General features: G+C 40.7%; 1 protein-coding gene across 4 annotated transcripts in view; it reads right to left on the bottom strand.

Moving 5' to 3' along the window:
- Positions 1-23,362, bottom strand: part of ERO1B (endoplasmic reticulum oxidoreductase 1 beta) — a 64,755-nt gene extending 41,393 nt beyond the window's left edge. For 3 of the 4 annotated variants that reach the window (XM_067025677.1, XM_067025674.1, XM_067025675.1), the window contains exons 1-3: positions 23,065-23,362; positions 10,492-10,611; positions 4,305-4,388 (exon numbers count right to left, since the gene is read on the bottom strand). In XM_067025677.1, the coding sequence (XP_066881778.1) occupies positions 4,305-4,388; positions 10,492-10,611; positions 23,065-23,166 (306 nt within the window). In that variant the 5' untranslated portion in view covers positions 23,167-23,362. The remainder of the gene's footprint in view (positions 1-4,304; positions 4,389-10,491; positions 10,612-23,064) is intronic. The other variant, XM_067025676.1, reaches the window with a different exon arrangement.
- Between the last annotated feature and the right edge of the window lie 3,977 nt (positions 23,363-27,339).

The raw sequence follows: 27,339 nt of genomic DNA, 5'->3' as shown, positions 1-27,339 counted from the left end.
TACAACTGGTTTATCAAACACAATCTTAAGCAAAAATCATATCTGAAAGCAGGCAATCCCAGGTTGATCCTCTGATCAACCCAGGGAACTGATTTCCAACATTTGAACCTATGGGCTATCAAATTAATTGCAAATTACCCATTAAAACTTTTTCATGTTTCATAGATAAAGTTTAGTCAAATATTCAGAATAAATATTTTTCTGTCAGGCTGAAGAATGTAAATAAGAATAATGATAAGAAATTTCCCCCCAATATCATATAGTTAAAATGTTACTTGCTGTCAATATTTTATCATCTCAGTGTCTTCTAGCACCACTAACAGAAGGCAGAAGAGGGAAAACTAACTATAAAACTCAAGTCAAATGTAGCAGTTACAGTTATCAGACCCTGAACTTAAAATGTGGAATACTAGGGCTTCCCTGGTGGCGCAGTGGTTGAGAGTCCGCTTGCCTATGCAGGGGACAGGGGTTTGTGCCCCAGTCCGGGAAGATCCCACATGCCGCGGAGTGGCTAGGCTGGTGAGCCATGGCTGCTGAGCCTGGGCATCCGGAGCCTGTGCTCTGCAACAGGAGAGGCCACAACAGTGAGAGGCCCGCGTACCACAAAAAAAAAAAAAAAAAAAAAAAAAAAAAAAAAAAAAAAAAAGGAATACTTATTAAAATGCCCTCTCATTACTGCTGTCCTCTAACAAATATAACATGCTAAAACCAAAGTACTAGCAGCTTTTTAAAAGGTTTGATGCTGAATGCAGTAACCTGACTTAAGCAAATCTTAATAAAGGCTATTGAGAAACATGGGGATAGGCACCACAGATGATCATCATGAATAACATAAATATCACAAAAAAGAATTATTAAAAGTAATGATAGGGGACTTCTCTAGTGGTCCAATAGTTAAGAATCTGCCTTGCAATGCCGGGGACTCCGGTTAAATCCCTGGTTGGGGAACTAAGATCCCACATGCCTCAGGGCAACTAAGCCTGAGCGCCACAGCTACGGAGCCTGCGCTCTAGAGCCCGCAAGCCACAGCTACTGAGCCTGCGTGCCCCAACTAAGACCCGACGCAGCCAAGTAAATATTTTTTAAAAAGTAATGATAGGGCTTCCCTGGTGGCGCAGTGGTTGAGAATCCGCCTGCCGATGCAGGAGACTCAGGTTCGTGCCCTGGTCCGGGAAGATCCCACATGCCGCGGAGCAACTAAGCCCGTGAGCCATGGCCGCTGGGCCTGCGCGTCCGGAGCCTGTGCTCCGCAACGGGAGAGGCCACAACAGTGAGAGGCCCACATACAGCAAAAAAAAAAAAAAAAAAAAAAAAGTAATGATAAATGTAAAGTTAATAACTAAAATCAAACATGAAATAAACCTGGTTGTTGCCACTAACAATATGAAGCAATCTGCAAATTACAAAATTAAGTGAGCCTCACGATTAAATTAGACTTCAAGTTATAGAATGCAAACTGTAACTCTGTATCATGACAAATTTGGGTTCAATATGAAACGCCTACTGAATTTTCCCCAGAGAGAGAAATACAAATATCCTCACATTAGCTGAAAGAAAAAACATAAAGGGATAGTTTTTATCTCTGGAAAGAAAGGAAAGAGAACAACACTGGGAAGGGAATAGACAGAAATTTTTAAATACTTATGTTAGATTTCTTATGTTGGGGATTTACATGCAAATAAACACCTTCGTTTATTCTTATTAGAAATTTAAGATTACAGAGGATAATCCACTGTAGACAATAAATAACTGATTATTTTAACATAAAAACAACTCAGAAACACATATTGTGCAAAACCAAGTAACTCTCACAACTGAGTGATAAAAAGGTAACTCAATTTAAAAATGGGCAAAGGATTTGAATAGACATTTTTCTGACAAATATATACAAATGGCCAATAAGCACCTGTAAAGATGCTTGATATCAGGGAAATGCAAATCAAAACCAAAATGAGATGCCATTTGTAAGCATGGCTAAAATAAAAGACAAGACAGTATAAGTGTTGACAAGTATGTAGAGAAACTGGATCCATCATACATACATTGCTAGAGGCAATGTAAAATTGTACAGCACAATTGTAAGAGTTTGGCAGTTCTTCAAGAGTTAAAGTTACTATATGATCTAGCAATTTCACTCCAAAGTATACTTGAGAATTGAAAACATATGTCCACACAAATATTTGTGCCTGGATACTTATTCATTATTCATAGTAGCCAAAAAGTGGAAACAACCCAAATGTCCATCAACTGATGAGTAAACAAGATGAGGTATATCCATACAATGGATTATTCAGCAATAGAATGAAGTACTGATACATGCTACAACATGGATGGACCTTCAAGACATTATGCAAAGCAAAAGAAGCCAGTCACAAATGACCATATATTGTATGATTTTATTCACATGAAGTGTCCATAATAGGCAAACTTGTAGAGACAGAGAGTGGATTAGTGGTTTCCAGCAGGAGGAGGGAGTAAGAAACAGGGTGACCACTAATGGGCAGGGGTTTCTTTTTGGGGTGATGAAAATGCATTACAACTAGATAGTGGTGATGGTTGCACAATTCTGTACTAAAACTCACTGAATTGTGCAGTTCAGAATGAGTGCATTTTATGGTATGTGAATTATGTCTCAATAAAGCTGTTATAAAAAAATAATGATGGTAACGATATATATTGGCATAAACATACAATAAATAAAGAAAAAGCTCTCACTTGCAGTAGAATGCCGACTAATAAATATAGAAGAAATGGAATCAGAAAATCACTATTTGACAACCATCATGTAATTAATTAATTCCGGCAAGAATCATCAATGGATGCTAAAACTTATGATGGCAAAAATATGATAAAAAATGAGATATTTTCATAGTCTCAAAAAAATTTCCCACTTTACCATGAAGAAATATGGCAAAGATCACCATAACCACATGATCAAGATGACATCATGTGCCTCCTATATGGCATTGAGAAGGACACATCACTTCTATGGTGTACCTGCCCAAAGTGCATGACCTTAATCTAATAATTAGGAAAGACAAGGAAAACCCCAAATAAGAGGGATTCTACAAAATAACTGGTGCATTTTAAGGAAGGGAGGGAGGAAAAAAGGAAGGAAGGGCGGGAGGGAGTTCATTAAAGTCAAGAAAACAAAAAACAAAGAAATACTGAGGGACTCTTCTAGATTAAAAGACTAAAGAGATGTGACATCCAAATGCAAGGCACGATTCTGGATCAGAAAGTTCGTTGCTGCTGCTCTGAAAGCACCTTATTAAGTCAACTGGCAATGTGTGCTTAAGGTCTACAGAGTAGACTCCGGTATTGCAGAAATGTTAATTTCCTGATTTTGCTAATTATGCTGTGGTTAATAATCTTGTTTTTAAAGAAATACACACTGGAGTATTTAGGGGTAAAAGATCATCATGTTGGTTACATACCTAAATGGTTCAAAAAATAATAATATTAATATATACATATAGAGGAAATAATAAAACAAACTTGATTAACATTTAGGGAATCTGGCTAAAAAGTATATGGGAATAATTTGTACTATTCTTGCAACTTTTCTGTATGTCTGAAATGATTTCAAACTAAAGTTAAAACATTTTTATTCTTAAAGGAAAACGTAAATAATTTTTAAAAAAATTTTCCGTTTAGAAACGATATTGGTTCAGATGTTTTTTTCCTGTTTTTAAAGGCAAAAAACTAGACTTACTGGTTAGGTAAGAAAAGCAAAAAGTAAAATGGAAATAACTAATTACTGTTGAAGAGGAATGTAATTAATTATGCTAGATGTCAAAAAACGAAGTCTAAAATGTAGCGTTCCCTTACTAACAAGTACAGCCCTTTTCGCCCCGCCCCCCCCGCCAATGTAACAAGACCAAGGGAAGATCTAACTCCAAGCCTTGAATTTTCCAAGTTTTTGCACTCTAATTCCCACTCTAAATTTGCAACTTAAGGTCCAGTAGCATTTTCTCTGCCCATGAAACAAGATGCAGATTCAATAAAGCATTAAATAAGAGCCAACTGCAGATCCAGTCCTAGAACAGGCCTCCATTTTAGAATTAGACTATATTTCCACATCCAGTCACCAACACCACTGGATACAAGACTGTCTACAAACCCATTTGGGTGGCAAGTACAGAATAAATCTTCTGTAATCTGGTTAAAAAGAAGAGAGCTGAGACTATATGAATTTGACAAGTCCAAATACTTTGACATTAGCCTATAATGCACAGTTAGTGCTTATCTAAAAGTCTAAGAGAAAGCATTTCTTTTCTCAATTTAAAAAAAATTGATTTTACCTCTGGACAAGGCTCTACATGACAGTCTTTTATTGAACAATGGCCATCTTCTGCCCAGAAAGGACACGGTCGCTTCAGGTTGACCTCGAGAGAAATGAATGAATGAGCATTAGTCAGTGTGTGTCACAGTCCTGCAGTGCTAAGTATCACTGTGCTGGGCTCCAGGGACCCAGTGGTGAAGGAAAAGCATCCTATCCTGAGGCATCTATATAGCTCAGAAGTTAAAATGACTGAAGTTTTTCGGACATCCCTGGTATAATACTTATTTTTAAAAATAAATGACTGCTATTAGTACTCTGACACTTCAAAAAGGAATACAGTCCAACCACACTGCTCATCTGCAGAGCCTGGAAAGCATTTCGGGACACTCTAATGTCTCCCAGCCCCTTACTATCACCTCACTGAGTTCTCCCAGGCACCCACTCACTTAACAGATGTGCCCTGAGCACCCACTATGCATCAGGCACTGTGTAGGCTCTAGGGGAAAAAGAGGCAGAAAAAGCACTTTTCCCCTGCAACTTACAGTTTCCTGGAGGGAAAAGGAATTATATATTTGCGTGTTGATTTAATTACAAATTGTGGCAAGTGCTACAAAGGAAAATCCAGAGTTCTGTGATGGAAAATAATGGGGCTGGTGGATGCAGGTGTCTGAGGAGGGAGCGTTTTAGCTGGCGGAAGCGTGTGTGTGGAAATGTGACAGGGCGCTGACTTAGTTTAGCTGACTTTTAGTGGGGAAGGCGGAGGGTGACAGGAAATGAGGGTAGAGATAGACAAGATCATGCAGGACATTTTACTACGCTATAAACTCTAAATTTTCATATTCTAAACCTAACAGGAAGACGGTAATTCAACAGGACATCCACATGCATTGCCCAAGCCCCAAATCAAAGTTTTATTCTTGTCTCCTCCCTTTTTTATCCCCTGCAAACACTAGTTCATTACTCTCTTCTCACCACCTCTTCTGTCACCACCTGCCCCTGCCCCTGCCCCGACTACTGCAAGTTTCCCTACTCCTACCACCATCTATTCTCTACACAGTAGCCATAATCATCTCTTTGAAACAACTCAGAGCATACCAATCCCTGCTCAAAACCATCCCATGGCTTCCTCTCACCTTCAGAGAAAATCCACAGGCACTCCATCTCCTGGTCTCCAGCCCACCTGCCTGACCTATCTCCTCCCAAAGTCCTCCAGGCACAATGGCCTGCTGGAGACACGTCAAGCTCCTTCCTGTCTCAGGGCCTTTACGGTGGCTGTTCTCTGTGCCTGTGTTGGTGGCTAATCCAGGTCTTTTATGGCTCAATCCCCTCACCTCCTCCAGGGCTCTCTCAAGTATCACCTCAGCAGAGAGACCTTTCTGACCAGACTCTCTCAAGTAGTGCTCGATACACACCCCACACGCTGTTTTACATGCTTTTATAGCACTCATCACGACTTGAATATTATTTATTGTCTGCAACCCTGACTGTAAGGATGGAGCTTTTGCCTGATTCATTATTTTAGCCCAGTGCCTAGCACACGTAATAGACACCTCAGTAAATACATGCTAGGTGAAGTGAATAATAACCACATTACAAGGAAGAGGCAAAAATAAGTAGAGACTGGCAACGTGAGGAGAGAGTGGTCAACTGTGCCTGCGGGATCTCAGGAAGGCCTCCTTGGTAACACGTAAAGTGGGTATGACTAGAAGTTTCCTAGAGGAAGAGATTTCTGGGCACAGGGATCCGGAAGTCTAAAGGCAAAGAAGCTTAAGATCGCCTGGCATGCTTGGGAATTGCAGGTTCCCCTGAGCTCCTGGATTGTAAAGCCACCTCCTCCCTGGCATCTCCACAGGACACACACAGGCACCTCAAACTTATTATCACCTCCCAAACTGTGCTCTACCCTCTAGTAATTCTTGCCATCTCAGTAAACAGCAACTCCGTTATTCTAGTTCTTCAGGCCAAAATCATGGCATCATCCTTGACTCTTCTCTTTCTCACCCCACATACGATACCTCTGAAAATCAGCTCAGTTCAAAATCCAATTCAATGGCTGAGAACGGCTTCCATGGGCTGGTTCCCTAGCTTCCTGCCCCTTCTGTTGTTCCTCAAATACATGAGGCACACCACGGTCTTGGGGCCTTTGCTCTTGCTGTCTCCTCTGCCTAAAATGTTCTTTCTCCAGATATGCACATGGCTTGCTTTCTCATTCCCTTCAGGTCTTCCTCAAATGCCACCTTCTCGGTCTGCTGAAGTTGCTAAATTTTAGGCTAATTTGTTACGTAGCAATAGATAACTAATACACAGTCTTAAGGAGTGGGTTGTGATAGACGCTGCAACACACTACTCAGGTCACTGTTCAGGAAGGAAAGGCTCTTACCCCAGCCCTGGAAACACTGCAGGCATTCAACTTCAGCCAAAGAGAGCCACTTTCTCCAAGGTGGCACCACCCCTTCCTGCAATGCCCTTCATTCAATGACTGGTGTAAGGATATAAAGGCCTAGACATGCCTCTGAAGTAGGGACAGCTCTGGGGGGTTATCCCATCTTTAGAACTACCCCGCCAAAGGGTCACGTGAGGTTTCTGTGAGGCTGCATCACAGCTTTACTTCTCCCTTTGCCCAGTCCTGATGTCCTCCCTTCCTTTTCCTTTCCTATGTTGTTGGTTCCAAGAGTTGTCCCTAATTAACCTCTTGGACACTAATCACTGTCTCAGAGTCAGCTTCCCAGGGGACTTAACCTGTGACAACTTGTCCCACTCCAGAAATAAACTACTTGTATTTTTATTGGGTTCACATTAAACTTATATATTAACTTGGGAGAGAATTAGCATCTTTATGCTACAAAAGACATCTGTCCATTTGTTTGAGCCTAGTTTTATGTCTTTCAGGAGTGGTTTGAAGCGTTGTTCCTTTAGATTTTGCACATTTCTTGATACACTTATTCCTATATATTTTATCTTCTTTTTGCTAGTGTAAATGGGGATTTCTTCTCCATTATATCTTCTAACTTGTTATTGTTTGTATTTATGCAGATATTGATTTTTAAATATTATATTTATAACCTGCTATCTTAATGCATTTTTTATTATTTGTGTTCATTTAATAATTTAGAGTTTTCTAGGTCTACTTTGTCATTTATAAATGGAGATAGCTTTATTTATTCTTTTAAAATTTTTATGCCTCTAGTTGTTTTTTCCTATTTGACTATACTGGCCAATTTGGTCCAACAGTACAGGAGACAGTAGGTACGCCCTCCTCATGGTTCCTGACCTAAGGGAGAATTGCTCTAGAGTTTCCCCAGAAGTAAGGTGCTGGCAGTGCTGATGTTAGGGATGAAATTATCATGTTAAGGAAGTATCCATCATTCTTACTTTGTCAACGTTTTAAAAAATCAGGAATGTGTATTGAATCTTGTTGAAGACCTAAAAGCCTGCCTCATCTTTACATTCTTGGAATGAAATCCACTTGGCCATGATATATATTTTTTACTTTTGGTAACATGCTCAAAACTTAGGCATCATCTCTGAGTCCACTTTTACCCTCACACATTACATTCAATCTATCAGAAGAGCTTTCTGTGTTACCTTTCATATATGGCACTAATTCGATCATTTTTCACCTTTTCCAATTCTACTAGCCTATTCCAAATCCATATCATCTTTCAGCTGGACTACTGCAATAGCCTCAAAAGTGCTTTCTCTGTTTCCTGCCTCACACCCATACAGTCTCTTTAGTACAAATTCCCCCAATAGCTTCTTATCACACTTTGGATCCAACAGCCTTACTGTGGTTTAACAAAAAAACCCCAAACTACAGGGACTTATTAAGTTATTGTTTAATTTTCAAATTTTGATTTAAATGCTTAGATGAAAGCATAGGGTTTTGTTTGTTTGTTTGTTTTTGGCCACCCCAAGTGGCTTGCGGGATCTTAGTTGCCCGACCAGGGATCGAACCCAGCCTTTGGCAGGGAGAGCGCGGAGTCCCAACCACTGGACCACCAGGGAATTCCCTTTTTTTTTTTTTTTTTTTTTTTTTTAATCTGGCCCCTACCTACCTCTCCAACTCTCTCTCTCATTCACTTTCCTCCAGCTATACTGGTCTTCAAACACTCCGCGCCTTTATACCTGCAGTTCAACTCCCTTCCCTGGAATGTTCTTTCTCCAGATCTTGTCATGGGTGACTCTCTCACATTAGGTAGGTCTTTGCTCAAATGGCACAGCAGGAATGCCTTCCTTTCCTGACCACCTTCATTAAAATAGGGCTACCTACTTTCCCCATTCCCATTTTCCTCTATCTCCAACTTTATTTTTCTCCATGTAATTTCCTATGATTATAAAGTAAATGCTATTTTATTGTTTACTTGTTTATTGTCTGTCTCCCTAATCATATAAAAAGTTTCATAAGGTGAGAGGCTTTGTTTTATTCACTATTGTATCCACAGCACCTAGAATACACTCTGCTACAAAGTAATTATTCGATAAATACTTGGCAAAAAAGGAATGTAACCGATAGTAGAAGAGAGAAAATATAAATACAAGCTATAGCAGCCAAGTGACCAGTTGATAGAGGTAGACTGTTACTTCTACCTGTATTTCCTTGTTTGCTGAATCATAAGCATGTATGTGTGTTTCAAATTAACCTCTTCTCTTAGCTTTCCTCTTCTACTACTAATGTACTTTACGTCAAATTTCCTATTTTATTTTTTAATTCACAGGTTGACAGAACTACAAGAAGAGTAGATAGCACCCACATATCCTAGACTTGAAGCTAACTGGATTAACTAGATCATTGCATTACCCTCCTTTGGGAAAGGGTACGAATATATTCCGGTTACATACACAGTAATTTCATTATGTTGGTTGGAACATTTTTAAAATTGCATGTATGATGATGAATTGTATGTTGGCTAGCCAAGGACCACATTGTTATTTCTGCCTACTCAACTTTCATTTTTCCTCCTTCTGTAACATCCCCTAATTTCCCTTGGAGAAACAATATGCAAATGCAAATAGGACTATTAACCAAATTGTCCTTTGGTCAAGTGGTGGGGTTATATGACCCTACCTAGACCAATTTAGACCCTCTCTCCCAGAAATCTGACTCTTGTGTAATATTAAAATATGGGAGGGGGCTTCCCTGGTGGCGCAGTGGTTAAGAATCCACCTGTCAATGCAGGGGACACAGATTTGATCCCTGACCTGGGAAGATCCCACATGCCAAGGAGCAACTAAGCCCATGCGCCACAACTACTGAGCCTGCGCTCTAGAACCTGTGAACCACAACTACAGAGCCTAAGTGCCACAACTAGTGAAGCCTGTGCGCCTAAAGCCTGTGCTCTGCAGAGAAGCCACTGCAATAAGAAGCCTGTGCACCACAACGAAGAGTAGCCCCTGCTCGCAGCAACAAGAGAAAGCCCGCACACTGCAACGAAGACCCAACACAGCCAAAAATAAATACATAAATAAATGTATAAAAAATATTTAAAGGACTAAGATAACCTATACAGTAACAGGATAAAAAAGGAAATCATGCTTACTTTTCAAAATAAACTAAAAATGAAAATCAAAGAAATTATAAACCCAACCAAATACTGAGAGCAAGAACACAACAGCAGCTTTTAAACCATTGTTCTTTTGAATTTGTGTTATTGCTACTGCCTTTAAACTACCATTGGTTATTTTGAAACGGTCCAGAGTGGACTATTGTTAGACTTAAGAACCAATGCTGCAGTCTTACTATGGATGGTGTTCTGCTTCAATCCTCAGGCTGCTTTGCCACCTGTCACAGTGAGCTATCCAACAAATGCTGCTGTGGAACCATGTACCACTAACAACGACAGCATGTGACAATGCCATAAGCACAACTCAGAGCCTGGGTAGATGTGTCTAGATGACAGAACCTAAGTTACAAGGGAGGCTGATAAAATAAGTACCGGGCATTTTCAACTTCTATAGAGGAAGGAGTCTCTGCCTCAAAACCCAAATTGAACAATGAGAAATTCCCCAAACATAGGAAGGGAGTTCAAATTCTTAGGGTTCAAAAAGACTAATAGGTTTTCACTGCAATACTTAATAGATTCCAATGATAAAGGATACACACAGGGTGCTGAGAAGAATAGAAATGGGTTTCCAAAAGAGTCGCACCTGTAGAGAGCTATGTAAAAATCTTTAGTTAGCACCAACGGAATCTGAAATTATAACTATACCTTGTAATAACGGAAATAGTCTCGTTCTTGCAGCTTTTTTATTTTGGGGAAGATTTTGAAGGTGTTGAAGTTATCGATGCTATCAACATCACACAAGCAGTCATCCAGGACACCGGTGACCTAGGGGGAAACATGTATATAATTGAAAAGATGTAAACTACTGATGTTTCAATCTTAACAAATCTGTACAATTACATAAAAAGATAAATTATGCATTCAACTTAGCTAGTATTTGCTGATTAAGATATATAACATTTAAAGCAGTCACTTTTTTACAATGATCAAAAATAAAAAGCAATAGAAGGATTAGATATACCCATTCTGAAGAACTAAACATTCTTGTTCAGCGGTCAAAAAGAAAGCTACTGAATGCTTTCTCCCTTGACTAAACATATATAAAATCCAAACAGTCATTGGAATGTTACGGCAACTTCTTCCAAGATTAACCTAGAAATCACTTGCTGTAGTAATATTCCTGTAGTAACTCTTTCTTTTAGACTGCCATTTATGGAACACTTACATGACAGGCATGATGCTAAGACCACTATATATGTTAACTCATTTATTCTTTAAATGCCCTAAGAAATGGTATTATTATCTTCATTTTACATGTAAGGAAATTAAGGCTTAGCAAGGTTAAAATAATTTTTCCAAAGTAGCCATGAGATTTAAGTCACAAGTCTATTTCACTTTAAAATCTATGCTTTTATCCACTACTCAAAGTATACATTAATCGAAGAAGAGAAACTGATATTTACAAAGTGAGTTCAGTCTAAAAATTCCATAAAACATTCTTCAGCTAAATTTAAAAATGGGACTCATTAACATGCACAACTTGGATGAATCTTTATGGAATTAAGCTGAGTGAAAAAGCACCAATCCCCAAAGGTTACATACCATATGATTTCATTCATATAACAGTTTTTAATAACTTTGTTTTTATTTTATTATTATTATCTTTTTTGCAGTACGTGGGCCTCTCCCTGTTGTGGCCTCTCCCGTTGCGGAGCACAGGCTACGGAGGCGCACGCTCAGTGGCCATGGCTCACCGGCCCAGCCGCTCTGCGGCATGTGGGATCCTCCCGGACCGGGGCACGAACCCGTGTCCCCTGCATCGGCAGGCAGACTCTCAACCACTGCGCCACCAGGGAAGCCCTATTTTATTTTACTTATTTAATTTTTGGCCACGTTGTGTCTTTGTTGCTGTGCGTGGGCTTCCTCTAGTTGCGGTGAGCGGGGGCTACTCTTCGTTGCGGTGCGCAGGCTTCTCATTGCGGTGGCTTCTCTTGTTGCGGAGCATGGGGTCTAGGCACACGGGCTCAGTAGTTGTGACTCGTGGGCTCTAGAGCACAGGCTCAGTAGTTGTGGCGCACGGGCTTAATTGCTCCGTGGCATGTGAGATCTTCACAGACCAGGGCTTGAATTCATGTCCCCTGCATTGGCAGGAAGATTCTTAACCGAGCCATCAGGGAAGCCCGATATAACATTTTTGAAATGACAGAAGTTTAGAAATGGAGAAAAGCTTACTGGTTGCCAGTGTTTAGGGACTGGAGAGGGGATGGCAGCTTGCTGGGGGGAGTAGGGTAGGAAGGAGGTAGGTGTGGTTATAAAAGGGCAACAGAAAGGATCCTTGCAGTGATGAAATTTTTCAGTATCTTGACTGGTGGTGGACACACAAACCTATACATGTGATAAAGGAGTACAGAACTAATCCATAGGTACACAAATGAAACAAGTAAAACAGATACACATGATTGTATCAATGTCCATGTCCTATTTATAATATTATACTATATGTTTACAAAATGTTACCATTGGAAAAAACTAGATAAAGGGTAAATGATATTTTTATGTATTATTTCTCACAACTGCATGGAACCTACAATTATCGCAATTAAAATTAAAATTTTTTTAAAAATGGGACTCAGCCTGTTAAAGGTTATTCATGTGATCCACAGGAGGAATATATGCGAAGAACGATTAAAAAAATGGAAACTTCCCAGTTGTTTCTGTCTCACACTTTTTCCCTAGGAGTATAAATGTGTTGCCAAACTCCCTACAAAATAAAGAGTTAGAGCTATATTATCTTGAGATAAAGAAAAGGAATCATTATCAATAATTGTGGCTCTGAAGTTCTACTATGCTTTGCTATCCCACTTACTAAGATCCTGTCACTAACTCCACCAAATTTCATTCCATTGCTCTGAGCTTACTGCTTACAAAACTTGAAATTCTAGGCCCCTAAATAATAAAAGGGGGGAAAAGAGGAAACAAAATACACACCAAAAATCTTTCTAGGCTTTAAAAGTATTTTACCCACTGATTGCTCATTCTTACAAATTCTTCTTAAATTGTTAACTTTTAGTTAGTAAACCACAGTATTTTTTTAAACATCTTTATTGGAGTATAATTGCTTTACAATGGTTAGTTTCAGCTATACATATACATATATCCCCATATCTCTTCCCTCTTGCATCTCCCTCCCACTCTCCCTGTCCCACCCCTCTAGCTGGTCACAAAGCACCGAGCTGATCTCCCTGTGCTATGTGGCTGCTAAACCACAGTATTTTAAAAAATTTTAATTGTGTAGGGGCCGAAGTAAGGCATACAAAATTACCGTGAACTTATTTCCAACTCTTAAATGCTACTACTAAGACAAACACTGTATATAACCAAATTTTAAAAAACAGAAATTAGGGCTTCCCTGGTGGCACAGTGGAACGAGTCCGCCTGCCGATGCAGGGGACACGGGTTCGTGCCCCGGTCCGGGAAGATCCCACATGCCGCGGAGCGGCTGGGCCTGTGAGCCATGGCCGCTGAGCCTGCGCGTCTGGAGCCTGTGCCCCACAACAGAAGAGGCCACAGCAGTGAGAGGCCCGCGTACCGCAAAAAAAAAAGATATTAGACAGGAAGAAGAAATAAAAGGCACCCAAGTTGGAGAGGAAGAAGTAAAATTTTCACCATTTGCAGATGATATATTATACACAGAAAATCCTAAAGAATTTTAGACTAAACACTGTTTGAACTAATAAACAAGTTCCAGGATACAAAATCAATACACAAAAATCATGTGTTGTGCTTCCATACACTAATAACAAACTATCAGAAAGAGAAATTAAGAAACAATTCATTTACCATTGCAACAAAAAGAATAAAATAACACCTAGGAAAAAATTTAACCAAGAGGTTTAAAACCTAGAAACTATAATATATTGATGGAAAATATTAAAGAAGACACAATAAATGCAAGGCTATTCCATACTCATGGATTAGAAGAATATTGTTAATATGTCCATCATACTCTAAGTAGTATAAAGGTTCAATACAATCCCTATCAAAATTCCAACAGCATTTTTCACAGAAATAGAACAAACAGTCCTAAAAATTTGTGTGGAATCATAAAAGACCCAGAACAGCCAAAGCAATCTTGAGAAAAAACAAAGCTGGAGGCATCATATGCCCCAATTTCAAACTATATTACAAACCTAGAAAAACAAAAACACACAGATCAACAAAACAGAATAAAAAGCCCAGAAAGAAACCCATAAATATATGGTCAATTAATTTATGACAACAGAGCCAAGAATACACAATGGGGAAAGGATAGTCTCTTCAATAAACAGTGTTGGGAAAACCAGACATACAGACACATGCGCAAGAATGAAAAGTGGACCATTATCTTACAGCATACACAAAAATGAACTCAAGTGGATCAAAGACTTGAACATAAGACCTGATACCATAAAACTCCTAGAAGAAAACACAAGTGGTAAGCTCCTTGACATCAGTCTTAGTGATGATTTTTTGGATTTGACACCAAAAGCAAAGGCAACAAAAGTAAAAACAAACTAGTGGGACTACATCAAACTAAAAAGCTTCTGCACAGCAAAGCAAAACCACTAACAAAATGAAAAGACAACCTATGGAATGCAAGAAAATATTTGCAAATCATATGCAGTAAGGGGTTAATATCCAAAATATATAAAGAACTCACACAACTCAATAGCAAAAAACAATCTGATTAAAATATGAGCAGAGAACCTGAATAGACCTTTTTCCAAAGAAGACATATGGATGGCCAACAGGTACACAAAAAGGTGCTCAATATCACCAATCATCAAGGAAATGAAAATCAAAACCACAATGAGATATCACGTCACACCTGTCAGCACGGCTATTATCAAAAAGACAAGAAGTAACAAGTGAGGATGTGGAGAAAAGAAAACCCTTGGGTACTTTTGGTGGGAATGTAAATTGGTGCAGCTACTGTGGAGAACTGTGTGGAGGGCCCAGAAAAAAATTAAAAATAGAGCTACCACATGATCCAGCAATTTCACTTCTTGGTATTTAACTGAAGAAAACAAATATACTAACTTGAAAAGATATATGTAGCTCCACGTTCACTGCAGCATTATTTACAATAACCAAGTATGGAAGCTACCCAAGTATCCATTGATGGATGAATAAAGAAAATGTGGTATATATACACAATATATCCAGTCATGAAAAAGAATAAAATCTGGCCATTTGCAACATGGATGGAACTTGAGGACATAATGCTTACTGAACTAAGGGAGAGAGAGAGAAAGATAAATACCATACAGTCTCATTTACATGTGGAATCTAAACAAAACACAACAACAACGAAAACCAAAAGAAATCTAAGCATATGCATACAGAGAAGAGATTAGTGCTGTCGGAGGTGCTGTGGTAGGAGGTTCAGTGAAATGTGGGAAGGGGGTTAAAAAGTATAAGCTTCCAGCTATAAAGTCATGGGGATGTAATGTACAGCATGGTGACTACAGTTAATAAAGCTGTATTATATATTTGAAACTTCCTAAGAAAGTAAATCTTAAAAGTTTTTATCACAAGAAAAAAAATTATAATTATGTATGGTGATGGATGTTAACTAGACTTATTCTGGTGATCATTTCACAATATATAGAGATACCAAATCATTACATTGTACATCTAACATTGATACAGTATTATATGTCAATCATATCTAAATAAAATTTATAAATAAATAGAAATGGAATACCACCAATATCTTTGAAGTCCCTTTTAAATTATATCCATCTCCCGCCTCTTAGAGGTAAATTTTACTTTCATTTCTTTTCTTTATAACTTCATCACATATGATGTATCCCTAAACAATGTACTTAGGTTATTCTTTCCTCTTTTTGAACTTTAACATGAACGTAATCTAATGTGTGAATTCTTCTGTGATGTGCTTCTTTTGCTAACATTTTACTTTGGCATTTATCCAAGATGATGAATTTTATAGTAGCTCATTTATTTTCACTGCTGTAAATGTTACATTACCTGAAAATATCACAATTTATTTGTTCTATTGTTGATCTATTATATACGGTAAGCAGAGAGATGGCCCCCCAAAGATGTCCATGCTCTAATTTCTGAAACCTGTGACTATGTTAAAAGGGACTTAGCAGAAGTGATTAAGTTAAGGAATTTAAGATGGTGAGAGTACACTGGATTATTCAGGTGGAACCAATACAAAGTTCTTTTTAAGAGGGAGACAGGTGTGTCAGAAGAAGACTGGAAGACTCTACACTGCTGGCTTTGAAGATGGAGGAATAGGCCACAAGCCAAGGGACACAGCATCTTTTAGAAGCCTAGAAAAGGCAAGGAACAGTTCTCCCCTAGAGAAAGGGAGAAAGAATGCAGCCTTGTTCACACCTTTATCACACCTTTAAGACCAATTTTCAGACTACTGGGCATAGAACTGTAAGATAATAACTTTGTGTTATTTTAAGCCACCAAGTTTGTAAATTTGTTACAGCAGCAATAGGAAATTAATACAATCCATATTTAGGTTATATCCAGAATCAGCTAAAGAACAACATCATACAAACATTTTTATACATATCTCCTGATATATATGTGTAAGACTTCCTCCTGGTTATATGCTTAGGAGTAGAATTACTAGAAGTACATGTTCAGTTTTACTAGGGAATGACAGGCTTGTTTCCAAAACAGTTGTACCAGTTTACAACCCTACCAACAGCGGATGGGAGTTACTGTTGAATCATATCCTCACCAATATTTTACATTAATCTGTTTTCATTTTTGCCAATCTAGTAAGCATGAAAGGGTCTCTGATATTTTTTTGCACTAATGAGGTACAAAGTCCTAATGTTTTATAAAACATTTGTATTTCTTCTTGTGTAAAATGTCTGTTTATATCTTTTGTTCATTTTTCTATTGGGTTGTCTTTTTCATAGTGACATGCAGTAAAAATACTGCTTTCTCACTATTCTATCTTAACCTTCTGAAACTCCAGGCATCATATCAGACCTTCTTACTCTATTCTTCATGTCTCTTAAGCTCTCTTAAACATTTACCATCCTGTTACCTTTCTGGGCTTCATTCTGAATAACTTATGTGCACTTCTCTTCATTTATTCATTTATCCAACATATTTATTGAGAGCCTATCATAAGCCCTGCACTGTTCCAATTACTGGGAATGTAATATTAGAAGAAAGAGAATTCTCATAGAAGAGAAAAAAAAATGAATGACCATAGTATAGAGTCTGTCAGATAGTAATAAAGTGATATGGAAGAAAACTAGAGAATTGAAACAGGTGTTACAGAATCGGGGCTGCTAAGTTTTTAAAGAGGGATAATTATAGAAGGTCCAACTGAAATTTCAGCAAAACTTAGAGGGGAAGGAGCAAACCATGCTTTTTTGGTTGGGGGGGTGAGGGGGGCGGGAGAGGAAGAAGCATTCCAGGCATTGGGAATACTAAATGCAAAGGCCCTGAGGCAGTAAGCTTGCCCAATGGCTCAGAGAAACAATAAGGAAGACTACATAGTAGGTAAAAGGAGAATTAGAGAACTTTTATTAAGATTTTGGCTTTTCTGAGTCTGGTGTTTTCTCACACCAACCAATTCTCCACCTCTCCAACATTAACTGGGTGCCCAATTCAATTCTGATACCACATGGAATTAGAGCAAACCCCAAAGATTAAGGGTGTAGACACACAGGACTGCCCTGACTTTAGATGCCAGACCCAAGCCACCTGTACTGATGGACTGGCTATAGAGAGGGGTTCCCACAACTTCCTTCTCAGGTTTGATAATTTGCTAAAATGGCCTATAGAACTCAGGAAAACACTTTACTTACGTTTACTGGTTTACTGCAAAGGTTACAACTCAGAAACAGCCAAACGGAAGAGATGCACAGGGCAAGGTACCGATTGGGGAATGGGGGAGGGGGCAGTGTACAGAAGTTCCGTGCCTCTGTGCTGCCCTCCCAGCAAGTCTATGAGCTCATCAACCTGGGAGCTCATTGAATCTCACTGTTCTATGCATTTTACAGAGCTCCACCTACAGCACCCCTCGCCCGAACCTGGAGGTCAGCGGGTAGGGCCGAAAGTTCCAATCCTCTAAGCACTTGGCCTTTCTGCACCAGGCTCATCCTGAAGCTCTCTAGGGGTTCCCACCTATGTCACCTCATTAGCATAAACTCAGCTACGGCTGAAAGGGGCACCCCTATTTCTCAGGAAATTCCAAGGCTTTTAGGAGCTTCGTGCCAGGAATAGGGGACAAAGAGTAAGTATGTTTTTGTACCGTACAACACTGAGTGAGGCAGGAAGCCACTGGAAGAGTTTTAAGCAGAGGCTAAAAGGAACATGGAGTACAAGGCAAGGATGAAGGGTTCCTCTTTTACATTGTATGGTCAGGAAAGGCGACAATTTAGGTAAGTGGACATGGCAGATAAGGTGACACTTTAGCAGAAACCTAAGAAAGTGAGCGAGTGAACCACGTGAATACATGAGAAGAGTGTTAGCTAGGCAGAGGAAACTGCTAGTCCAAGAGTCTCAATGCAAGAACACATTTGCCGTGTTTGAGGAACAGCAGGGAAGTCAGCTTGGCTGCAGCATAGGTTTAAGGGGGAATAGACTGTGGGAAGAACAGATTTGAGGGGGAAAAAAAATCAGGAATTTGGTTCCTGATACATCAAGTTTGTGATACCTATTAATTATCCAAGTGGAGAGGTTGAAAAGGTAGTTTTATGTATGGATCTAGAGCTGAGAATCCTAGTCTGGAGATTCTGAGAGTCAGTTATATAGATAGTATTTAAAACCAAGAGACTAAATGAGATGACAAAGGTGGAGAGAAGAAAGAGTACAAGATTTGAACTCTGAGGTTCAACCGATTAGCGGTTAGGGACTGAGAAGGAACAAGCAAAGGATTCTAAGAAAGACTGGCCTGCAGAAAGACGAAAGAAATCAGAAAAGTATAATATCCTGGACACCAAAAAAAAGAAAAAAAAAAAAACGTATTTCAAGGACAGGGAGTGGTGAGCTGTGAAAAAAATCTGCCAACAGTTTTTTAAACCTTAGCTTTCCCAAAACTACTGGCTTTTGTAGCAAGGAACACATTAGTGACCTTGACAAGAGCAGTTTTGGAGAAGTGGTAGAGCCAAAAGTCAGGCTGAAATGGGCTGAATGATCAGAATAGGAAAGACAAAGATAACTTTTTTTTTTTTTTTTTGCGGTACCTTGGCCTCTCACTGTTGCAGCCTCTCCAGTTGCGGAGCGCAGGCTCCGGATGTACAGGCTCAGCGGCCATGGCTCACAGGCCCAGCCGCTCCGCGGCATGTGGGATCTTCCCAGACCGGGGCACGAACCTGCGTCCCCTGCATCGGCAGGCGGACTCTCAACCACTGCGCCACCAGGGAAGCCCAAAGATAACTCTTTTGAGGAGTTTTTCTATAGAGGGGAACAGAAAAATTGAGCAGAGTCAGAAGAGATGGGTGGCTCAAGAGAGAAATTTAAAAGAGTAGAATTAACAGCATGTTTTATGATGACAGTAACAGTCCATTAGAGAAGGAAAAATCAATGATCCAGGAGAGAAAGGGAAGATTTGCTCGAGCCATGTTCTTGAATTGGAAAGAAGGAATGGGACTAAAATACAAGTAGAGGGATTGACCTTTGATAAGAACACGAACAGTTCATCCATGGTCATCTACAGGAAGTCAAAATATGTGTGTCAGAGACTAGCCAGGTGGACAGATGTGGATTACTCTGATTTCTCCAACTTTGTTAGTGAAGTATGAAGATAAAAGTGAGGATGGAAAAGGAGGTGTTGGAGGGCAAAGTAGAAAGAAAAGTACATAAAATGGTTGTCTGATTCAATAATCATTTTTTTCTGCTAGGTGTAATCAGCTATTTAATCCGTCCATTGATTTCTTAATTTCACTTCTAGAACTTCTATTTCATTATGTTTTAATCTTTGGGGTAATTCTTTAAAATTTCTTGTTCTTTTTCATACTTTCAAGACTATTTAAACAGATTAAACAGTGATTTTAAATTATGTCTGATATTTTCAAAATCTAAGGTCATTACAGGTCTATTTCTATAATCTATATTTCTAATATCTCATTCATGGTGCCTTTGTGTGTTCTGTGATTTTTGACTATTAGCTTATTCTTCCTGACACTTTATCTTCAAGAATTCTATAGGGCCTGGGTTGAAAATAAATCCCTCCAGAGGGGAGGGATATTTGCTTTTACCAGTAAACTGGGAGTGTACCAAACTGAGGCTGCTACAAATTAAATTTCCCACTTAAAGCTTTTCCCAGCACAGGTGGCATGAATTCGCCCTGTATAAGAGCTGGCTCATGGTTACAAATTCTCAAGGCAGTTTTTTATTCCCCTTCCCCTAGCAAGTTTCTTCACTTTCCCCTTACTTGTGGTGGGATTCATTTCTCATTTGCCCTTGTATTGAAGATGTAGCTCTGTGGAGCCCAAGCTTTATGGTGGGGCCTCCTTTTATTTCCCTCTCTTTGGGCAGACACAGGCTTTATTTGTTCACTCCACTCCATGCAGTTGTTAAAGCAGAAGGCTCAAGGTGTTCAGAGTTTGGGGGAAGTCCTCAAAGTAATAGGACTGAAGCAGCACTGTTTGAGTCTCAAGGTTCTGGCTTTCCATCTTGGGGGTGTGCGGGAGGCTTTATGTATTCCTTGATTTCCTGCCACCTCAGAAATGCATTTAAAAAATTTAAAAATATATCTGACTGAAGTTATTTCTTTACAGGAAGATTAACTTGTTATATCACTTGTATGCACTATGTTTTTAGTTCCTATGTTTTGCCGTACAAAGCACATTTGCATTTCATTTCTAAAACATGGGGTATATGTGGTGTACAAATGCCTTTCATTTCGTGTGCTTAAAAATAATTTTATGCTTTTAATGTAAGGAGATATTCAAAATATTCATCTCCTTAACTTCTTGTGAATAGAAGTACTTTTCAAAAAATCTAATTCTTCTCTTTATTCTTTACCATTTTTCTTCCAACTTAGTGTATGAAAGAGAAGAGAAAGAACTAGCTTGGTTCTATCTTTTTATTTTCCTGGGTCTCCCTCTACTCTATTTCTATACCGCAAAGAAGCAAGCATGCTGAGAGGCACTGTATAAACCAGAAAGAAGCCTACTGGGGCTCCAGTCTAATCTTGTTCACTTACTTAACAAGTGTGATATTTATCATGTAAGCTCTCTTAACATCAGTTACCTCAATTGGCCTACAGGTATGTCAAATAAAATGAGATAATGTATATTTAAACATGTTACAGATTAAAGTACTATCTAAAATATGATCCAACACTATATTAGAAAGTACCACTGGAAACAAAAACCATATATATTCATTTTTGAGGACTGTTTGGTACAATGCTACCTTAAATATGCGCAAATCTTTAACTATTGAACTATATATATTCATTTAGACATAAAGAAATTTAAATTACATATATTCAATTGGATATAATAAAACTTAAAGTACACATGGAATTATAAAGCATCAATACACATAATTAGTGATAGGAGCCTAAAACGAAGCTTCTACATTGGTGATAAAGTATACAATTAATATATGCTATACAAAGAGAAAATGAGAAAAATCAAAATTTTTAAAAATAGCTAAATGTAAATTCTACTCAAAAAGAAACGGCCCACTAATAACTAGAAAATAATTTTGCCAAAGACAATTCGGAAAATATACTTTTCTTTAAGTTTGATAGATATGCCCAGATTGCCACTATCTACTTCAGTGTTTCCAAGTGGGGTTAAAAGATAGTTACAAGGGTAACTGCATTAGTTACTTGCAAGGCTGGTTTAAAATGCTTATTCCTGGTTCACATGCAGATCCCTTAAATCAGAACATCTGGTAATGGACCCAGAGAATCTGCATTTTTAACATCCTCCCTCCCCACCCAAACCAAAAGTCTGTCCCTTTTATTTTTATCAAATCATTCATTTAAAAAATATTCAGGGACTTCCCTGACAGTCCGGTGGTTAAGACCTCACCTTCCAGAGAAGGGGGTGCGGGTTTGATCCCTGGTCAAGGAGCTAAGATCCCACACGCCTCCCAGCCGAAAAGCCAAAACATAAAACAGAAGCAACATTGTAAGAAATTCAATAGACTTAAAAAATGGTCCACATCCAAAAAAAATATGAAAAAAAAACTTCAAACAGGGACAGAAACAATAAATTCGGGCATTCTGGGATTCAGAACACCATAACGCTATGACAAACGGTGTCTGAATAAAAAGTGAGAAAAACATGTTTACACGGTTACCCTCAGTTATCTTCAATTTTACTTAACAATCAGCATTAATTGCTTCAATCGACTCCCCTCATTATCGGGCCACCTGAAACACCTTTTTGTGTTTTTTGCTTTTAGCAGTTTTGCCACTTTGGAGCAGGTGCAGGCAAGAGAGTACCTGGCAGCAGTCTATTCAAATTCTCCAGTATGAAAAAGAAGCAAACACCTTTCTTAAGGCAAAAGGCTCTGGGAAGCTAACGCTCTGATTTCCAGCATATTGAGAACCCTTCCTTAAGATACGCCTCACAAAGACAACCCCCAAACCCTAATTTACCAGCCAGCACCTCACTGCTGATGGAGCCACAAGGTCAGACACAGACCCCCGGTGTCGTATTTGGGCTCACCTAGCGACGCCACTAAGCAGACAGTACAAGCTGGGTAAAAATACGGCGGTCCTGAGCGAGGGAAGATGCGAGGGACTCTCTAGTCCGAAAGACGAGGAAGTTAAGTCTCATCCCCCTCGCGATCCACACGGCTGTTGCAGGGCCGCGGGGTCTGTCACCTCCTCTCCACCTGCCCGCTGCCCCCCTGAGCTCGCCGCGGGGAGGGCTTCCCCATTTCTCTGCGTGCTCTTTTCCCAAGAGAGCCGCGGAGGTTTTCATTCCCGTCCCATCTCCCGCCACACTGTCAGCCGCTTAAATATCAGAAAGACAGAAACGAAAACACCTCCGGGGACCGTCACCATCTTCCTCTTTCTCCTGCCATCACCCCAGGAATGTCGCCATCCTCGTACGCCGTGAGCGGGTCGTAGGCGTTTCCTGGGCTCAACGATCACGGTTTTGCCACCACCCCCCACCCCCCACCCCCAGTCTTTTCCGCTCGCCAGAAACCACGCCGGGCTCCGGCCCCGGCCCTCCGGCGCCTCAGCCGCGGCCCGGTCGCCGCCGCTGCAGCCGCCGGCTTTCTGCCGGGTGTCCCCGCGCCGCCATCACTCGGGCTCACCTGGGCTTCGACGACGCTCGGGAGGAAGCTCAGGGTGACCAGCAGCTGCAACGCGGCCGCCGCCCCCTGCCCTGCGCCGGCCCGCCAGACCCCCCGGCTCATGCTGACCTCTCCCCTCGCCGCGGCCGGCCGGGCCCCTCGGGGCCGGAGAACGGCGGGCGGCCCGGGCGACGACCCAAGGGGACGACTCCCGGCGGCCAACAGACTCCAGAGTCAGAGGTCCGCACGCCCGTCGGGAGGCAAGGGACGCTCTGCCTGGCGCCCGGCAGCTGTGAGCGAGGCTGGTGAGGCGAGTGCCCCCGACTTCACCCCCAGGCGGCCCCGCCCCCGGCCTCCCCTGCGCCCGGCCACGCCCCCTCCGACCGCGAGGCCATGTGGGAGTTGTGGTCCCGCGCGGCCGGGAGGGCACCTCAGGCCGGAAGGCGGGGCAGGCGGCAGGGGAACCCGGGAACTACAGCTGAGGAGACCGCTCCGCCTCCCCGGGGCCTCGGGGTTCCAAGGCGGCCAATGACGGGGGACCACGCGGGCCTCCAAAACAAGAGGCGGTGCGGGCGGGTAAGATGGAGCGCCCTCTTTCGCAGCCGGCAGCCGGCCGCGCCCCTTCCCTTGGGAGTTGCTCCTGGAAACGGGGTGAAGGGGGGTGAAGGGGGGTGAAGGGGCCCCTCCCCGTGTCGTTGCCCGCTCACACCGCGCGGCTCCAGGATTCGCCCAGGATCTACGCAAATGAGAAACGAGGGCTCTTCGACTTTGAGTGTCGGGCGCTTTCTTTGTCTCACCCACTTTTCTGTAGCTTCACATCTGGCACCTGCGACTTGTGGAGATGGCTTCGGCTCCTCCTTCATCTATACGCCCCAGACGTGGATGTCGTCCTCTGCCTCGTCCAGCTCCCAATCCTATGCTGACACGTACAAACATAATTATATACATAATTACATACATAACTACATAATTACAAACACGTTAAAGGATGGGACGTAACCCAAGTTCATAATAAAATCTGGGAATGGGGATGAACACACAGAAAATTTTGGAGCGATAACTGGGTTCAGCTCCCAGCTCTAAAACATCCTAGCTTGTTATGTGGCTTTAGACAAGTTACTTAACCTCTCTGAGCCTCAGTTTGTCCGTCTATAAAGTAAACATACTAATACCCACCTGAAACTTTGTTCTAGGATTGCATAAGATTATAAACATAAAGGGCTTCGTATGGTGCCTAGTATAAAAGAAATGTTCAATAAATGATAGCTGCTATTAGCTTTATTAATATCCTTGATTTCTAGTAAACTAGTAATACATCACCTTAAGTTTATACAGTGTGTATTAGTTTCCCATTGTTTGTATGACAAATTACCACAGATTTAGTGGCATAAAACACATTTATCATCTTACAGTTCTGGAGGTCAGGAGTCCAAACTGGATCAGCCGAGCTACATTCTTTCTAGAGGCTTTCTCTAGGGGACAATATGTTTTCTTGCCTTTTCCAGCTTCTAGAGGCCAGGCATTCCTTAGCTCATGACCGTGCATCACATTGTCACATTTCACTCCCTCTGCTTCTGTTGTCATATGCCTTCCCTTTCTAAACCTAACTCTACCGCCTGCCTCTTGTAAAGATCCTTGTGATTCCATTGGGCCCACCAGATAATCCAAAATAATCTTCCCAACTCGAAATCCTTAACATAATCACATCTGCGAAGTCCTTTTTGCCACATAGGGTAACATACTTACAGGATCTGGGGATTAGGGTGTGGGCACCTTTGGGGGGCATTAATCAGCCTACATATATCTTATGAAGCACTTTCACAGTGCAAAATGAAAATGCAGGGTCCTGGCTCAAAAAATAGTAAGAATTTCAAGAGAGCGACAGCAGAGCATTAAGGCCAAGGGCAGTGCCCTTCTGAGCACAGGTCACATGCCCAGAAGCCAGCCCTGCTGTCCTATTCCTTTTCAGCACCTCTTCCTCCTGCCTCCAAACGTGTCTAGCTCATCCCTAGCTTAAAAACAAAAAGAATTTTTACTTGATTCTTCCCACTACTTTTCCATCCCTCCTCTTCTTTTCTTTGCCAAACCTATATTTCCTATCCTCCCGTTTCCTTCTTTCCCTCATACGAACGAACGTACTCTGTCCCCATCAGTCTGCTAAAGCTTTGCTCTTATCAAGTCCAGTGGACTTTCCTCAAGAGTCCTTGTCTCTGTTCAGCGTTTGATGTTACTGGTAACACATACATCCTGGGATGATGTTATAAAAAATGCTGGGAAGTTTTTGTTGTTGTTAAAAAGAGTGGATTATAAATTTACTTGTTATAAACTCTCAGGTCCTTGAATGGATCTTTACTCTTGGGTCCTCTCTTGGATGCGCAGTTTGAACCTTTCCATCCCTAATGCTATGGTTGGAAGTTGTAACAGAAGTAAAGTGTATGTGCTAATTCCCTTTGGTTGCAACCCACAAAAATCAGCTCTAGCTAAAAAATTTTTTTTAAATAATAGCAGATTTTAAAAGTGTGGAACAGCTTATAGTACTGAGGAAGATTTCACCACTCACACCTCTGGAAATGCAAGTCCATCAGGACAGCATTCAGGGACTCCAGGGAGAGTCTTACCTAGGACACTGCCATTGGACTGATCAGTTCCAATCATTTTAGTCTTTGTCCCTCCTATCAAAATTCAGATTTCTTCTAGAGTTTAGCTTCAGGGGAGGGAGCAAGCTCTTTGACTGACAACCCCACAATACTGCACAAAATGAGCAAGACGTAATTACACAGATGAACAGTGAGTGCTACTGCCTTCAGTCATTAAAAGAAGGGAAAAAAGACACTGGTCAGACAAAAGTGACAGATGTCCCCTACAGGAAGTCATGGTTTTATTCGAGTACTCCCTTTGCACATAATTTTTTTTTAACCTCAGCATATATTCACACATTCATTAAATTGTCCCAGATGTCCCGAGTGCAGAAAACCAAGAAGCACACCTCTGGACGCTGGCAGCCCAGAAATAGCAACAATATGCATCCTGTAGTTTATGTAATTTTTGATTTACTTAACATCACCTGGATTAGATGAACCTAATTACCTGGAACTAAGGTGTAGAAAAGTTGACCATATTGCTCAAATGGAAGAATTTATAGAACTTCCAGATCTATTCACCTGAGAAGGGCCAGCTAGGAAGTCAATCAGTACAACTCCCTCATTGCAAACAATAACAATGTATAATTGATTTGGTTGGGAGAGATTATTGGAGAGGGTTAACCTGGAGGAACAATCTTAGTGTAGACAGTAATTCCACTAGGGCCAGCTATGACTGTATTTCCTGTGATTCTTAATGGAACCCAAATCAGAATCAGCCGTGGATGACCTCAGTGTGCTTCAGCTTTTCGAATGAATAGTGTCAAAATGTGCTTAAATCAAGATTAATAATAGTCATATTTGAAATGTAGTCACACTGACACCATGCATAAAAGCAGATTTATATTTATTGCAGATTCCCTTTTGCTCTCAAATACAAATGATTCCCCCATCTCTCGTCCCTTTGTTTCACCTCCCCTACTTTCCACTCCACATCTCGCTTCTTCTCTGAGTCGATGGCCAAATTACCTCACCCCTGTAGTCTGGAGTGAGTCATCCAGAGTCTATGGCGGTTCCTATCACCCCATTCATTTAGCACCAACAATCTGCTGCTCTGTATTAGAAGCTAGCTTTTCCCGTGAATTATGTATTATAGACGTCTAGTGTGTAAAGTTGTAGAGGACTAGCTCTTCTTATACTATATTCTCTTTAACAACTATCTCAGTTCCTATGAACAGTAATTGATAAACATTTGTTGATTGACTGGTTAATATTATTTAGGATCTTAATTTATCTTGGAAGACATCTATCTCAGAACCAATCCTGGGTATGGTGCCCTCTGAACATTTCCTATGGACAGCTGGGACCTGGCTTCCTTGGGCCGGAACATTTCTGGTGAAGGCAATAAGATGAAACTGGCAGCCTTTCTTTAAGGCAATGGATGACAGTTCTTTAGAGGTGTATTGGGGGATTAGCAAAAAACCCTGAGGGACTAACACACTTGTCAGAGGACTGGTTGAGACCAGTTACTGGAAATTTACTACTTCAAGAGTTCTGTTTTTTTCTCAAGCACTTCTTGATATGTCCATAGCTAATGGTTGAAACAAAGGCTTGAGAATTTTCTTGAGGTAGATTACTGTAACGCTTAAGAGATTTTGTGAATTAACCAAATTGCACTAAGTATTTACATTTCCGAGATACCATCAAATTGTGTTTC

The sequence above is a fragment of the Kogia breviceps genome, chromosome 2 (genome assembly GCF_026419965.1).
Source record: "Kogia breviceps isolate mKogBre1 chromosome 2, mKogBre1 haplotype 1, whole genome shotgun sequence".
NCBI lineage: Eukaryota > Metazoa > Chordata > Mammalia > Artiodactyla > Physeteridae > Kogia > Kogia breviceps.
This window is presented reverse-complemented; position numbering and strand designations above follow the sequence as displayed.